The 17,018-nt window shown below is 40.2% G+C and overlaps 1 protein-coding gene across 1 annotated transcript in view; it reads left to right on the top strand.

Moving 5' to 3' along the window:
• Positions 1 to 16,514, top strand: part of Mybpc1 (myosin binding protein C1) — an 87,487-nt gene extending 70,973 nt beyond the window's left edge. The window contains exons 20-26 of the mRNA XM_032910951.1: positions 1,398 to 1,486; positions 3,484 to 3,679; positions 6,044 to 6,183; positions 7,472 to 7,631; positions 8,829 to 8,965; positions 10,995 to 11,181; positions 16,240 to 16,514. Of these exons, the coding sequence (XP_032766842.1) occupies positions 1,398 to 1,486; positions 3,484 to 3,679; positions 6,044 to 6,183; positions 7,472 to 7,631; positions 8,829 to 8,965; positions 10,995 to 11,181; positions 16,240 to 16,340 (1,010 nt within the window). The 3' untranslated portion in view covers positions 16,341 to 16,514. The remainder of the gene's footprint in view (positions 1 to 1,397; positions 1,487 to 3,483; positions 3,680 to 6,043; positions 6,184 to 7,471; positions 7,632 to 8,828; positions 8,966 to 10,994; positions 11,182 to 16,239) is intronic.
• Positions 16,515 to 17,018: the final 504 nt, after the last annotated feature.

Raw genomic sequence — 17,018 nt, 5'->3', positions numbered from 1 at the left:
GCCTTTGCATGAATCAAGTCAGTGCCACTGAGAAGGACAGCTACGCTGTCTCCCCACCACCATACTTTGCCTTAGAGTGTTGTTGATCAAACATAAGAAATGTCAGTTGTACTAATCTTGGCTCTTGAGTCCATGTCTCTTTTTTCTGGACTGGAGAACAACTTTCAAAATTTGGTTTTCTCTTTCTACCACGTGGGTTTAAGGAATTGAACTCGGGTCATTGGGCTTGCATAGCAAGCACCTTTACCCAGTGAGGCATCCTGAGGTTTTTCTCAAAAATGAATGGGATGGGAGTGTCCATTCAAAGCATGCGATTTATAGCGTCTGTTGTCAACTTGCTCATAGAAACATTTGAGCTTTCAAGCAAAAAAAAATTGGAAATCTTAACATCATTATTATGAACTTGACAGCTTTTGAATTCTTAAAAGTATTGATACAGCAGTCAAATCAACAAGTAAAATTTTTAAGATGTTATACAATAAAACATGTCAGCATTTGGAAGATCTGCCCAATTCTATGTAGTAATTGTTTCCAAATGATAAATGCACACCAAAAAAAAAATATATCATGCATAGAAGGTAGTCATAGTGTTATATGCCCTTGGTGTCAGCTATTTGAAAGGAGGCTGAGGTAGGGGAATTGCTTGGCTTCCAGTTCTCTAAGTATTCAAATGCTTGCTTCCTTCCTTCCTCTTCCTCCTCTTCTTCCTCCTCCTCCTCCTCCTTCTTCTTCTTTAAAGATTTATTTATTTATTTTATACATGTGAGTACACTGTTCAGACACACCAGAAGAGGGCATCAACTCCTATTACAGATGGTTGTGAGCCACCATGTGGTTGCTGGGAATTGAACTCAGGGCCTCTGGAAGAGCAGTCAGTGCTCTTAACCACTGAGTCATCTCTCCAGCCCCCTTTCTCTCCTTCTCTCTCCCTCTTCCTGTCTCCCCCCACCGTAAACCCCCTCTCCCTTTCACATTTACATTATATTATGTTTATGAATGTTTTAGCTGCATGTATGTCAGGATGCCATGTCTGTGCCTGGTATCCAAAGAGGCCAGAAGAGAGAGAGCACTGTATCTCCTATAACTGGAATTACAGTTGTGAGTTATACCCAGTGGGTGCTGGGAATCAAACAACAGAAGAGCTGCGAGTGCTCTGAAGTGCTGAGCTCTCTCTCTAACCCCATAAAAATACACCATAAAAATCAATCAATAAAAACATATCTGTACTCGGAGAAAACAGCTTTGGACCAGATTTGCTAAATATACTGTTAATGGAACATGTAGGATTGTGTGTTAAACAATGTGACCCCCTGGATGGGTCATTAGCATCACGCTGTTCTCCTTAGGCAAGGCCATTTTCAGGGAACTATACTGACTGCTTTTCTACCCTTCCCCAGAGCCACCAAAGATTCGCATCCCAAGGCACCTGAAGCAAACTTACATCCGTAGAGTTGGAGAAGCTGTAAATCTGGTGATTCCTTTCCAGGTAAAATGCAGAGACCCCTCTCCTTGTGTCTTTCCAGGGCTGGAGTGTTTACAAGGTAGAGCGAGATAGTCCAGCCTGTAAGTTCACTGTGTTTCAGAATTCCCCAAAACGATTAGGTCTATAATGGAAAATGCTGTACAACTGTCAGATTTAAATTCCGAAGGACACAGAGACCTACTCTTGCCTAAAGACTCGGTGGGGTGGGGTGGGGTGGGGTGGGGATATCTGAGAGGAAGGGAAGGAAGAAATGCTGGAAGAATCCCTGTGGCCCAGCCATTTGTAGCACTGATTGTTTGCACCAAGTTCTCACGTTCAACAGAACGATCTTCTCCTAATTTCCATAATGGCTCCCTCCAAGCAGAACTCTACTTTGAAATCTTGATGCCACTAACTCAAATGCATGCCCACTGTGAAATAATTGCTCCAGCAAAAGAATCTGCTGTTTGTAAGAATAACCTAGTTCTTTCTTTCCCCCCTTTCTTTCTTCCTTCCTTCCAGTCTTTCTTTTTTTAACAATAATCAACTTAGGTCTCTCACTCACACACAGAAGTACAGATTTTTTTTCCTTTTCCCCTCCCTCTCCCTCCCCCTCCTCTTTGCCTCCCCCCCTCCCCCTCCTTCCCCTCTCCCTCTCTCCCTCTCTCCCCCTCTCCCCCTCTCCCCTCTGTCTCTGTCTCTGTCTCTCTCTCTGTCTCTCTCTCTGTCTCTCTCTCTCTGTCTCTCTCTCTCTCTCTCTCTCTCTCACACACACACACACACACACACACATACACGACAGACACAGGGACACACCCTACTCATGCTTATACTCCCAGCACTTGAGGCTGAAGCAGGAGGATTGCTGTGACTTTAAGGCCACTAACAAGACAGCCAATTGACATAAGAACAAATAAGATAGGTGTGGTGGTACATACCTGAAATCTTAGTATTCAGGAGGTGTGGGATTCAGGAAGGAGTTCAAAGCTATCCTAGGCTACTTAGGAAACTTGAATCTATCTTGGGCTACATGAGACCCTGTCTCAAAAAAAAAAGAAAAAAAGAAAAGAAAGAGAAAACAACAAAAGAAATTGAAATTTGTTCCTATAGATAATGTTATGATTTTATAATTTCTAATGGTGGCAGTTAGCTAGGGAGACTATACCAGTCTGAGAGGAGAAACATTGTACAGAGGAAACTCATTAGCTTTTATGTGATACTGCTAAACAGTTAGGGGGTCTGCAGAAGACCTCAGTCTTTATAACCATGGCTATTTTACTGTCTTACTGAGACACAGAGAGTTTAAACAGTTTTCCCAAGGTCACAACATTAGTAAGTGGTCTAGAGTCAAGCACAGGTTCCAGGGTCCTAGAGCATAAGCTCTTGCCCACTGTCCTGCTGACGTCTGACAGGTCTACCTTCAAGAACTAGTTCTAGAAGTTTCTTAACTTCAAGGCCTTGGGGAAAAACTCACCGAATCCCTCTTTCAAAATCAGTGAGGATAATGATCCTTCTTTCTGTGTAGGCTGAGGGAAATAACATTGTGTACCTGACACACAGAAGGCAATCAGCAGAAAGTGGCTTTGCTGGCCCAGTGTCAACCACCATTGTATTAGAGTGGTGGCATTGTCCATCCTTGCCTAGAATAAGTCAGGCCATTGACATTGCTGTAGTGTTAACATTATATATACATATACATACATACATACATACATACATACACACACAAACACACACATATACATATTTTCAACAGTTATTTCTCCTTCAACACACACACACACACACACACATCTGTGACAATGTTATTTCTCTCCAACACACACACACACACACATTTGTAACATTATTTCTCTTCTTCAAAACACACACACACATTTGTAACATTATTTCTCTCCTTCAAAACACACCCACACACACATCTGTGACAATGTTATTTCTCTCCTTCAAACACACACACACACACACACACACACACACATTTGCAACAGTGTTATTAACTTTTCCGTCTTTCACTTTAGGGTAAACCAAGACCAGAACTGACCTGGAAGAAGGACGGTACAGAAATCGACAAGAATCAAATAAACATTCGCAACTCAGAGACCGATACCATCATATTCATTAGGAAAGCAGAGCGCAGCCACTCAGGCAAATACGACCTGGAGGTCAAGGTGGATAAGTACGTGGAAAGCGCCTCGATCGACATCCAGATCGTTGGTAAGTTTGGAGGGAGGAGCTAGCGCATTCCGCCAACGGAGTCAACTAGTCAAAGGACCAATGGTCTTCATCATTCAGCGGGGGAGATAGGAATGTGATAGGCTTATTCTACGCAAAAAATATCTTTAAGATTAAGAAAGAGGTGCCAAGTATGGTGGTACACGCCTGCGATCTCAGCCCTCGGGAGGCAGAGGCGGGAGGCTCTCTGAAGTTAAGGCCAATCTCATCTACCACGTAGAAGGGTCCAGTACAGCCAGGACTACATAGAGGGACCCTGTCTCGAAATAGATGATAGATAGATAAATAGATAGATAGATAGACAGATAGATAGATAGATAGATAGATAGATAATAATAGATAGATAATAAAATAAGAAAAAAGAAAGCAAAGCAATTTAAAAAGAAATAGGCAGCAAGATTTATTAGTATTTTAAAGTAACTTTTACTGACTGAATGTACTCATCTCTGGAGGCCTGGGGATGTGTGTAAGGTAATTATAGGACACACTTTTAGTGAGCGCCATCGTCCTTGCTTTATAATGCCTGATTCCTTGAGAAGAATTTCTTATGCTGATCCTTGCATTAAACAACACGGCCGCTTCTAGGCAGTTTAAAGTGATCCTTGCCACACCTGCAGTTCACTAGCCGCAAAGCTTGGGTGAAGAGCGAAGGCTTTCCCTAATGTAAAGAAGCAGCAACTAAAGTCACATAGCTGACCACAGGAGTTGAGCCTTTGTGCCAGCCGGTACCTGTAGAAAACAAACAGGTTAGTTCTCATCGTTGTTCAAAGTTAAGGAAACAGAGTCGGGAAGGATCCTAATACGCAGCCCACGGCTCTTGCTTAAATTAAACTCTTCCGTAATTTTTGCAATGTCAGTAAGAACATTTAGGAGGCTGGTGAGATGGCTCAGAGAGCGAGAGTACACAAACATGAGGACCTGGGTTTGGATCCCAGCACCCGCATAGCTAGCCAAAATGCAGGTATGGTCCTGCGTGGGCCCAAAAGCCCAGCACTGGGTTAAAAGGAGAGATCAGGATTGTCCTGACTTCCTACTTGTCAGTGAAGCTAAAAACAGTAGCTCCTGGTTCAGAAAAAGACTTTTAACCTCAAAGGAGTAAAGTGGATGGAAACACCTGATACCCTTCTCTGGCTTCCACACGTATGCACCTCCCATCCCTGACATGTATATGCACCCATATATGTATATGCCGCTCACACACATAAACAGAATTTAAGGGCCCAGCATAGTGGTGCATGCCTATCCTTCTAGCATGCAGAAGGCTAATGCAAAAAGATGCTGAGTTAAAGATCACATATATCCACAGAGTCAAACAAAAAATAGCTTATTATCAGTGCTAAGAGAAGCCTTGTTTCCAATAATTTTTTTGGTTTCAGTCAATTTGCTGGGACTTGGGGTTCTCTAACTAAAGGGATACTTCCTCTGAGGAGCCTGAAGTTCTTTTTTTTATTTAATTTTTTATTAGATATATTTCTTTACTTACATTTCAAATGTTATTCTCCTTCCTGGTTTCCTGTCCATAAGCCCCTATTCCCTCCCTTCCCCTCCCCCATATGGGTATTCCCCCTATACATCCCCCTTATTGCCCCCCATATCCCCCTGCACTGGGGTCCAACCTTGGCAGGACCAAGGGACCCTTCTCCTGGTGCCCCAACAAGGCTATTCTCTGCTACATATGCAGTTGGAGCCCTGGGTCAGTTCATGTATAGTCTTTCAGTAGTGGTTTAGTCCCTGGAAGCTCTGGTTGGTTGGCATTGTTTTTATGGGGTTGCAAGCTCCTTCAACTCTTTCAATCCTTCCTCTAATTCCCCCCAAGGGGGTCCTATTCTCAGTTAGGTGGTTTGCTGCTAGCATTGATCTCTGTGTTGGACATGCTCTGGATGTGTCTCTCAGGAGAGATCTATATCCGGTCCCCTTCAGCATGCATTTTCTATCTTCATCAATCTTATCTAGTTTTGGTGGCTGTACATATATGGGCCACACGTGGGGCAGGCTCTGAATGGCCATTCCTTGAGTCACTGCTTTAAACTTTGTTTCCATATCCCTTCCTATGGATATTTTTTTCCCCTTTTAAGAAAGAGTGGGAGCAGGCAAATGGAATGAACTAGAAAATATCATCGTGAGCCTGAAGTTCTTTAACTCAAACCTTAAGGGGTCTTCTAAGCTAGGAGGAGTATGATTCGGCGCAGATAAGGGAATCCCGGGTTGTGTGCAGACCCCATGGCAGAGTCTGGAAGAATGTTGTCCTCTAATGAGAAAAAGGACATTTCAAGATGTCCTCCTGTAGCGGGGTATAGACTGGAAGGGAACATGAATTCACAGTGATGACATGAATCCATCCTACAGACCGCCCAGGCCCACCCCAGGCTGTGACTATTGAAGATGTGTGGGGAGAGAATGTTGCTCTAACATGGACGCCACCAAAGGATGATGGGAATGCTGCCATCACAGGGTACACCATCCAGAAGGCCGACAAGAAAAGCATGGTAGGTCTGACTTTTTGTCCTCTTGCTGTGTGTTAAGTACTGTTGTATCTGCTGGGGAGAGGGAGGGAGGGAGGGAGGGAGGGAGACAGACAGACAGACAGACACAGAGACAGAGAGACACAGAGAGACACAGAGAGAGATAATAGACAGACAGACAGACACAGACATAGAGAGACACAGAGAGACACAGAGAGACACAGAGAGAGAGATAATAGACAGACAGACAGACAGACAGACAGACAGACAGACCGGGAATATTCCTATACTTGATGTACTCCTCAGTCAAGACAAGTTGAAGGACATAAAACCATAAGATAAGCCAATATAAAAAAAAAAAACCAAAAACATTAGGATAAAGGTTTGCATAGAATTTTGTAAATAAATGAATACATAGCTATGCTTTCTGTTATTAAATTATCTACACTCTATAGATAACAATGGACTTGAAAATTCCAAGGAAAATACTTTTCCTTTAGAAAGCATGTTTTTCTTAGCAATCGTGCTTTCTCTATTACTAGTCCAAAACATAGGTTGAATAGTGTGGTGTTCGGCTGGCAGCCAGGCAAAGCTCTGAGTATATTTCTTGGAATGGGGAGGACCGTACCAAGTGTCTTAACCTATTCATTCATTCATCCAGTAAGTAGTCAATATTTACTTTGTGTATTGAATCTACCAGGCACCAGGGACTGTCATAGGCTCTGTGAGATGGAAAGAGAAGGCAAGGTTAAAGGTGCATCCACTGGAGTTGGGAAATCAAACAAGTCAACAAATTGTGTGTGTGTGTGCACATGTGTATGTACATGTGTGTGTGTATGCACGTGTATGTGTGCGTGTGTGTGTATGTGTGTGTGTAGAGGTGATAGTTAAAATAACCTAGATTAATAAACTAGGCAAATGTATTGGATTCTATTAATTTTTCTCTAGTTATTGGCTACTATTAGTTTTTCCCTATCATTTAGCTTCCTCTGTTACTCTTTCACAGTAAATTATCACTTAAATCCTATAATTATATTTTGTCCCACAAGAGACTGATGTTATTGGGTGGATGAGTAGATGACAGAAATCATGCGCTTATGAAAGATGTGAAATAGCAGTAGATGATGGTGTGAATCTAATGCACAGGTGAAGAGTAAATTGCGAACAGCCGCAGACGAGTTACGTTGTAATAAATGTATATCGTCGTCGCTCTCCATGTAAAAGTCACTGCTCTTCTAAAATCAATCGCACATTCTTTTTGTTCCAGTCAATAGGCGATTTCCATCCAATCATAACCATTTTGTCCCTTCAGGAATGGTTCACCGTCATTGAGCATTACCACCGAACCAATGCCACCATTACCGAGCTGGTCATAGGAAACGAGTATTACTTCCGGGTCTTTGCCGAAAATATGTGCGGCCTTAGCGAGGACGCGACCATGACGAAGGAGAGTGCTGTGATTGCCAAGGACGGTGAGTTGGGAATGGACCGGCGTTTGGAAACCTTGGTGGACTCACTGGGGAGCAGTAAAGAGGAGATGGCAAAAAGGGAGTAGGGGTGAGCATGCTGGGAAATCAGGTAATAATATTCAAGTAAAATCTCAGTTCTACAGGCAAATTGTTTTGTAGGGAAATTATACTATCATTATCATTATAGAGCTTTACTAATTTAATTCATTCCAGTTTCTGGTTGTTAGGTCCGTACAAGGTGAATGTCACACAGATAGGAAAAATGGCGAGTTTCTTGGTTTTCTGTTTGGTTTTTTTTTGTTTTTGTTTTTTTGATACCTTCAATGTAGTGTTTACATGAGACTTGCTCTAAAAAGGGTGGGGAGGAGCTGAATTCTATAATTTCATTCAATCACTCTCAAGTCCTGTAAATGAATTACTAGCTAGTCTGTATAAAAGGCACAACATCCTGGTATTTTATTTAGCGGTAAGCCTAGACTGGGCAGGGTGTGAGAGCTATTCTAACTTACATCCCAGTCATGTCCCTTGGTGGTCACTGTCTGAGTCTCACCCGAGTGGTTTCTGCTCATCAGTAACCATAGTGGACAACTTCTCCATCCACACGCTCCTGGTCCATCTCCTCTCACGTCAGCATCCTCCTCTCCTTGTCTCTTTTCTCCTCCTCTTTCTCTTCTCTCACCTCCTCCTCCATGGCCTCTTTCAACTACCTCGATTCTCAGTTCTCACCATTCTCTCTCTGCTGCCCAATCACAGGGTCTAGCCTTCCATTAACCAATAGCTTTAAACTGGGGAGCAAGGTTTGCACAACAGAGGCCAGTGTGTGTGGTGTATGTGAGGATACACTCGTCTGAGGGCAACCAGATCTTGGGGTTCAGAATTTAGCATGTGTGTACACAGCACCAGACCAACCCCCAACAAAGTCCTTCTCTGTAATTTCCACATTAGGACAGATCTTTGATCAAGAGACTCAGAAAGACAAACTACATCCATTCAGTACTGGGTTTAGTGTCTCATAACCACTTTAGCTTCTGCTCCAGGTATGGCCTGCTCTGTGTGGGTCCCCATCAGAATAAGTGCCGTGTGGCATTTGCTCGTGCTTTTCTGAGGAGGCAGTTTTGCTCATGAGTAAAGGATGCTAAAAAATAGTACACTCTCAGGCCGACTTCTATTCTTAAACATCTTTTAATACTCATTTTTAAGGTAAGATCTATAAAAATCCGGTGTATGAAGACTTCGATTTCACAGAGGCCCCCATGTTTACTCAGCCTTTGGTTAACACCTATGCCATCGCTGGTTACAATGCCACCCTGAACTGCAGCGTCCGAGGAAATCCCAAGGTACCATGAATTAATTCCTAAGGTACAATGAATCACTTCGATTGATTCCGAAGCGTCTCTTTTATATTTGCCATGTTATATGGGCATGTGAAAAGTAAAACAGGCCTTCCAACTCCTATCCGTGTCTTTCTAGGGTTAGGGAGTGAAGAAAGATGGAATTTCTGGATAAATAACTATAATATTTAAATGTAGTAGTAACGAACATGGTATATGTCTTCACCATCTAGTAGATAGCCGCTGAAGAAACAAAGCCACACAGCAGAAGAAAGAGGGGTATGGTTTCGCCTGGAAAAAGGAAGCGGTAATGTTGTGCACGCTGTGTGCCTTGAATGTACACACTCTTGATTCATCAGTTGCTCCCAGATTTTAAAACTTGATCTATGGGTTCGCGCTATGAGTTCATAATAGATAGGATGTATTGCTGGTGCACGGCGTGATTTGGCGTTCATCAAGAGCTCTGTAAGTCACTCAACAGTCGCACGATGATTCAGGGCAGAATCTAAACTGGGCTCTGCTAAAAGGGGGGTATCAAAACCAATTGAGGGGGCTGGAGAGATGGCTTTTAGCAGTGAAGAGCACTGACTGCTCTTCCAGAGGTCCTGAGTTCGATTCCCAGCAACCACCTGGTGACTCACAACCATCTGTAATGGGATCCGATGCCCTCTTCTGCTGTGTCAGTGACAACATACTTATAAAAATTAAATAAATAAATAAATGTTAAAAAAAAATACCCGATTGAGGACACTTAGAAATGTTCTCAAGTTTCACCTTGTTGGTGTTTAAAAGTAACAGCAGGAGTTGTCTGTCCATAGTCGTCTGTGTCCCTGGGTAGCATGTAGGGAAAGTACCCTTGAGCTTTGAGAACTCTGATAGAATGGAATGCTGTAATGGCAGCATATTATCTTAGGCAGAATGGGGGAATCGAAGGGAGAAGCCAGGAGGAGCATAAGAAGAAGGTGCGGAATTGATGTTTAAATGAGTATGGTCTGGGCCCCTCCACCTGACTGTAAGGAAATGTTAACCCCTAATGTAGGAGGAAGGCCAGGGCTGCTGCTCTCAGTGTGGAGTCTCAGCGTGGAGAGGCTACATGCCACCCTTTAGGAATAGCATTGGGGGGCTTGCGGTGTAACAAAACCAAGGCCCCAGTGCCCCCGGGAATGTTCCCGATGAGGCAAAAGGAGGGAGAGAAAAGATAAAAGATAGAAAATGCTCCCACTCTGAGATCTGAAAGACACAACGTAATAAACACAGGGCATCTGAGAGATCGTGTCAAGGGTGGGTACGTTTACAGAGGGAAGGAATATGTCGGAAAGCAGCGGAGATCAATACCTAGAATTTAAACCAAGGGTCAATACGCAGAGACCCACCTTCCTGGGTGACTAGTCTGTCTGTTGCTGATCTTGTGTTATTCAGTCAGAACTGATCTTGGACCGATAGATGGTGAGATAGATGGGGAGGCTCATGCAACCTATGAAGAATTAGACACAATCTGAAGACCATGTCACCTTTTGGGTATTCTCTGAAAAACTACCCAGCAATATACTTTCTATCATGAACTTATAGCACAAACCTGTTGATCAAGTTTTAACATCCGGATATGAGATTGATGATGAATCCAGAATGTGTGTGTGTTCAAGGCACTCAGTGTGATGTGATGTGTACATTGTGCAATGGTTTTCACAATCAGCACACTTACAAACACATTTGCAAGACAATAGAGGCATAGAACTCATTGTCTTATAATTGAACACTCCGTGCCCATGTAGATTAATGTGGGAGGCAACTTAATCCATCTGGAAGGGTGCCCCTGAGCTGACCTGTGAACAATGGCAGCTTGCCTCTTCAGAGGTGTCCATCTAGTCTCTTGCTAATGACGTAGATCGGAATTTGAGACAAGCAGGAACGAAGCTGCCGCCCTTCTGAGATGCCCTTTCTTTCTAAACCGTGTTTTTAAATCCCATCGCTGGGTCTCCTTATATGGTCCACACATCACAGGCCTTGACTTGACTTTCTTCAATCTGAACTTCAGCCCAAAATCACCTGGATGAAAAACAAAGTGGCGATTGTGGATGACCCAAGATACAGAATGTTCAGCAACCAAGGAGTCTGTACCCTGGAGATCCGTAAGCCTAGTCCCTATGACGGAGGCACGTACTGCTGCAAAGCGGTCAATGACCTCGGGACAGTGGAGATCGAATGCAAACTGGAGGTGAAAGGTACGCCAGCTCCGAGCTTACCTGTGGGCTTAAGTTGAAGGATGTGGCTTAAAGAACCTCGGGATGCAAAATCCAGACGTGGTGCTGTGGTGACTGGGCTGAATTGGTGGGGATGGTCGGGACACCCCACCTCTGCATTCGTGCTTGTTAAGATACCTGACTATTTGGGTTAACTTGCTTTAATAGTTTTTTTAATTTTTGTTAATTAAAGGAATATTGATTTTGGTGATATGTTAGGTGGACAGCATTGTGAGAATGAAGTAAAAACAGTATTGCTTCAGTGACGTAGTCCATCTGCAAATGGAAGCCTAGTTAATTAGTAAGAGCTTATCTACTGAAACCACAGTTAAGGAAGTCACAACATTCGTAGTAATCTGTGAAACTACATATATAAACATATATACATACACACATAATACATACATATATATCTTATACATAAATATACATATATACATACAAATATACACATACATACATATATACATATACATACATACATATACCTTATACATAAATATACATATATGCATACATATGTACATATATACATATATACATATACACACATACATATACCTTATACATAAATATACATATATGCATACATATGTACATATATACATATATACATACACACTAATACATACATATATATCTTATACATAAATATACATATGCACACATATATACACATACATATATACATATATATACATACATATATATACCTTATACATAAATATACATATGCACACATATATACACATACATATATACATATATACATATATACACATACATATATATACCTTATACATAAATATACATATATACATACATACACATACATACGTACACATATATACATACACACATACATATATATACATACATATATAGACATACATACATATATACTGTATATGTAACTATACATATATATACATATATACACAAACATACATATATACATACACACATACATATATACCTTATACATAAATATACATATATACACATACATACATACCCATGTATTCATATATACATACACATACATATATATACCTTATACATAAATATACATATATACACATACATATGTACCCATGTATTCATATATACATACACATACATATATATACCTTATACATAAATATACATATATATTTACATACATATATTTACATACATATGTACATATATACACATACACATACACATATATACATACACATACCTACATACACATATATACCTATGTATATAAATATACATATATACATACATATATACATATACATGTACTTACCTACATACATGCATTCACATACTAAATAATTTTAATTTACAGGTTTATATTCCATTTAAGAAATGTCATAACTAATGCAAGCTAAAACAAACCACATAAGGATTAATATAGGGGAAAGTATTAGCATAAATTGTCATCTTAATCACATTTCTTATTGACAATTGTTTATCCTAAAGTTTTCCTTAACAACCAAACCCACTTTGGGATACCACACGAGATCAGAGAACACGATTACAATGTCTTTTCTCTCTCATTCTTTATTTCTATCCTCTGGTGACCAAAATATTTTATTTGCCCTGTCTATGATGAAACAATTAGGATATAAAACTTTAAAAGATGGCTTTGTAAATACACATCTTATAGTTACACTAAATGTCCACAATATTTTGAGAAGGATTTTTTTCCTCCTTATTTTGGTCTAAATAGAGTACAAGAAACTTCTTGAACAACGGCATGCTCTTATGTTTCTTTCTCTTACGGTGTATATTCTTTGTCTTGTGTTTATATCCTTGGGTATATGATAATTCAGAAGTGAGAGGTATTTCCAGATTTCCACAGCTTACTTAACTATTGAGAAAGTCCTTATAGATGTAACCACTACACTTAGCTGTGTTCTTAGCCTAAGTGACGATTTAAGCCACATTTATAAGTCATCTGGTTTCTAAATTTCTAGCTTTTACATCAAGGTATTATTGATATTATCAAGGCATTATTGATAAATCTCTATAAATCTGTCATAAATTCACGCCTTGAAAATAACTAAATGTTAAAGGGCGTAAGACGATACTCCCCTAAGTGGTTCAGTATTTGGAGCCTTCTATACAAACAAATATTATGCATGCGAATGTTATGCTACTCTAAGTAACTTTATAGTAAACTGAGTAAGGACCAGATTTAATAATGAATAAGACGTGTTCTTTTGTTTAAAAAAAATCATGATAAGGTATCAACTGTAATTTCTCTCTTAATATAAGCTTTTGGTCCGATAAGCAAAGCTGAGACTGATTACGGTCGGATTGCTTTCTGACGAGGGGTTAGTTACTTAAATGAGTTAAGCTATGTATTAAGAGGTAAGAATGTTAACGGAGAATAAATAAATACGGTACAAATATTCTAATTCTGCAGTGATATATCAAGGAGTAAATACCCCTGGACAGCCAGTCTCCCTGGAGGGGCAGCAACAGGTTCAAAAAGTTCATACCCCACTGGACTCTTCCATTTTCTGTTCCATTCCTCTTACATGAAAACGCACTGTGCATGTAAAGCTTGGTTTTTCTTGGTTGCTTTTAACCGTATTTCTTAGAAGCTCATGGCATACAGCATTTATGCCATGAACGAGGAAGGCAAATTATCCAAGAATATTAATTAAGATAAAAACCCATACCTTTTATCGGAAGACTTAAAGTAACAGAGCAGCTCTCCCTGTAAAGTCAAAAAACTACATTTGAGGAAAACTTTATTTTACATATGACTATCAAAAATAAAAAACAAAAACCCTTTGGAAATGAGGACATTTTTTTTAATGTTTTCATTTTTCAAACGGATAAAGATATGTTGGTCCTGGAAGACAGTTTTGTAGCATGGGGAATTTATATCCGAGATGGAATTTAGAAATGGGGCGCCTTCAATTGAAGGGGGCATGCTCTGTGCACTTTTGGTGGAGGACACAAAGGATGGGTGTATCATGTGGAAAGTCTCATACGTAAGACTCTTCCCATTGTAAACTCACTGGAAGAGTATCAAACCTATTCTTCTATTGGACGGTTTGGATATCTTGATGGTATCCCAATTATCTCATATGTTTATAAACTTAAAGGAAACGTTTAGCGCCCTGTGCACGATGGGTTACACATAGAAAGCTCTATTCACGTATATGACCCGCTTTCACTTGGAAGAGCTAATTAGGAGTTCCTTGAGGACTAGACAGACAACCCAAATTAACCCTAATGTAGATTCGTGCCTGAATTTACAGTATCTGCTTTCTGAATTTAGAGGTTATGGCAGCCCTGACGAGAACATAAAATATCAGAATCTTTCCTCTGAAGTCTTGTAGGTAACTGCACAGTCACCCAGGAGCTTGAATTTAAGGCTTGACTTAGGTTAATTCCATATCATCGGTCTCAAATAGAATATTATAAAATATTATACACTAGTTTAATATTTATACTTGATAATTTTGCCTTTTGGAATTCCAACATATATATATGAGCACTAACATTGTTAAATACTGTCTATGTTTTTCTTTTGTTGAAAAACACGATATATATATGTTGTAGGGTATTTCTTTTTTTTTTTTTTAAGCTAACGGTTTGGAATCTCTCACCATAAATATTCGCTAGTCAGATTAGCTTTGCCACCTATTCTAGCAAAGCGGCGATGCGTATTATTAATTATTTTTATGTATTAATGATCCTCTTGAAGTGACACCCTTCACTCCTCTATTCTTCCTTTGCCCTTCACCCGACTAAGGATTAATGAAATCACCTCATACTTGTGACCGTAATTTTCACCTTCAACGTACATTCAACTTTGACGCTGGCACTTTATTAATGCTCACAACATCTCTCTCTTCTCTCTCTCTCTCCCTCTCTCTCCCTTAGTTGTAGCACAGTAAGGATGTTTGAATGTATATTGTCACCCAAGGTAAGCTTTCATATGGTCTTAGCATATGAAGCTTATGAATGTCATAAGCCATGCCAGGCCTGTGGAGTATGGCATGATTTTCCTTCCGTGGAAACAGAACCTGATAACTTCCTAGTTTTCGTTTGTACTTCTGGATCTTGAAACTAACTTCCGCTACTGACCCTTCACAACCATTTTATTTGTTTTTTGTTTTTTCTCCTCCCTTGACATGCGGCAAGTTGTTGAATGTGGCCAAGCATGACTCAAAGCATTTGATGTACATGAAAATGAATGAATGATTCCCCCCCATGCATTCTGAATTCTTTGCATCAAGGAATGGACCCGTATATAAGTGGCATCGTTTCTACCAATATGTGACGTGGTTGGTTGGTTTTGTCTTTTTTTTTTTTTAATTAAGGAGAATGAGTTTCTTAAATTTGCATCGGAGGTGTTTTTAAAGAGTGCCCAAGCAGCATGCTGCTTCTGTCTGGTCGTGAATTTTCCAGCGAGTGAAGCATTCATTAAAGGGCAGTGCAGAGTTCTGGTTTCGAAGGGTTTTTTTCTCTAATGACACTTGAGGGTTTTTTGTTTTTAATATACATAGAACGAATCCAGAAGGTACGTATGAAATAGTAGTTGGCATCTCTCTCACTCTCAGAAGGTGTTAGTTCTAGTTTTCTGCACAGTTTATAAATGGCCAAAGTCAAAGCGAGTTTTTTTTTTTCTCCTCCAGTGTGCTGGAATCAGAGTGTCCTGTGCTTAATTAAAAAAATACGTTAAGAAATGGCTCTCCCGCTGACTTACAGCCATTTGGTCAGAACCTTTCTATCACACAGAGGGCTCCCCAAACCTCTCAAAGAGCAATGCCAGGATGGAACAATGGTAGAGGAGTAGATTATTATGGGTCTGCCAGGAACTTGATTTTTTTTCCAGATGCCAAGTGCATTATATTCCAAATGCATTAGAACCAGGAGAAGATTTCAAACAGGGACTGTGTGAGTCCTTGTAGCTAAGAACAAAAACAACCCTGTTCGTAGGCAGCTAGCGCAGGAGTGTTCTCTCTGTAGTCTTTCACATCTGGGCTTTTAACACTCCCTTTTTCTGTTTTTTGTCTCCTCTAGGTGGGCTGTCCTTCTGCAGGCTCCTCCTGCAAGGCGTGCCTCCAAACATAATCGATTCATATTTGCGAGACTTACAGTCAAGCAATCCGGAGGAATACTGAGGGCTGGGCACGGCCTCTACACACACCAGTGCCTTGACATTCGATTGAAAACGGAAAGCATTTTCTGGTTTTCTCCCAGGCCCCCAAGTGTGGCATTTTCTCTCCTCCTAACCTTGAAGAAAGAAAGAAAAATAAATTGTTTGCACAGATGGCTTGATTAAAAATCGCAAACAGATATCTCTTGTGCTGTCATACTTTGTTCACTGCGGTCTTGCCTGGCTCGCTGTACCTTAGTAAAAGCCAACTGCAGAATAAGAAAACGCCATTATTTCAACTTACAATAGCATCTCCCAAGGCTTCTCAATTCCCAGAGTAAAGAAATCGCAATAATGGAATCGCAATATGCCATAATGGGATCCTCAGAAATCCATCTCTCTTGATTACCCTTTTGTCGTGTGCTCCAGGCTGGCCTCGAACTCACGGTGAGCCTCTTACCACAGCCTCCTGAGTACTGGGATTAGAGGCGAGGCGTGAAATGCTAAGTTGGCTTTAATATATATTTAATATATTGATAATATATTAAACAATATATTTAATATATTAATAATATATTTAATATATTAACAATATATTAAATAATATACCATTTAATGTATTAATATTTATTATTAAATATTATTAATATATTAATGTTTAATATATTTATATATTTTTAATATATATTTAATATATTTTTCT

This window comes from Rattus rattus, chromosome 1, assembly GCF_011064425.1.
Source record: "Rattus rattus isolate New Zealand chromosome 1, Rrattus_CSIRO_v1, whole genome shotgun sequence".
NCBI classification, from domain to species: domain Eukaryota; kingdom Metazoa; phylum Chordata; class Mammalia; order Rodentia; family Muridae; genus Rattus; species Rattus rattus.
The sequence above is the reverse complement of the archived record's forward strand: the minus strand, read 5'-3'. Positions and strand labels throughout refer to the sequence as shown.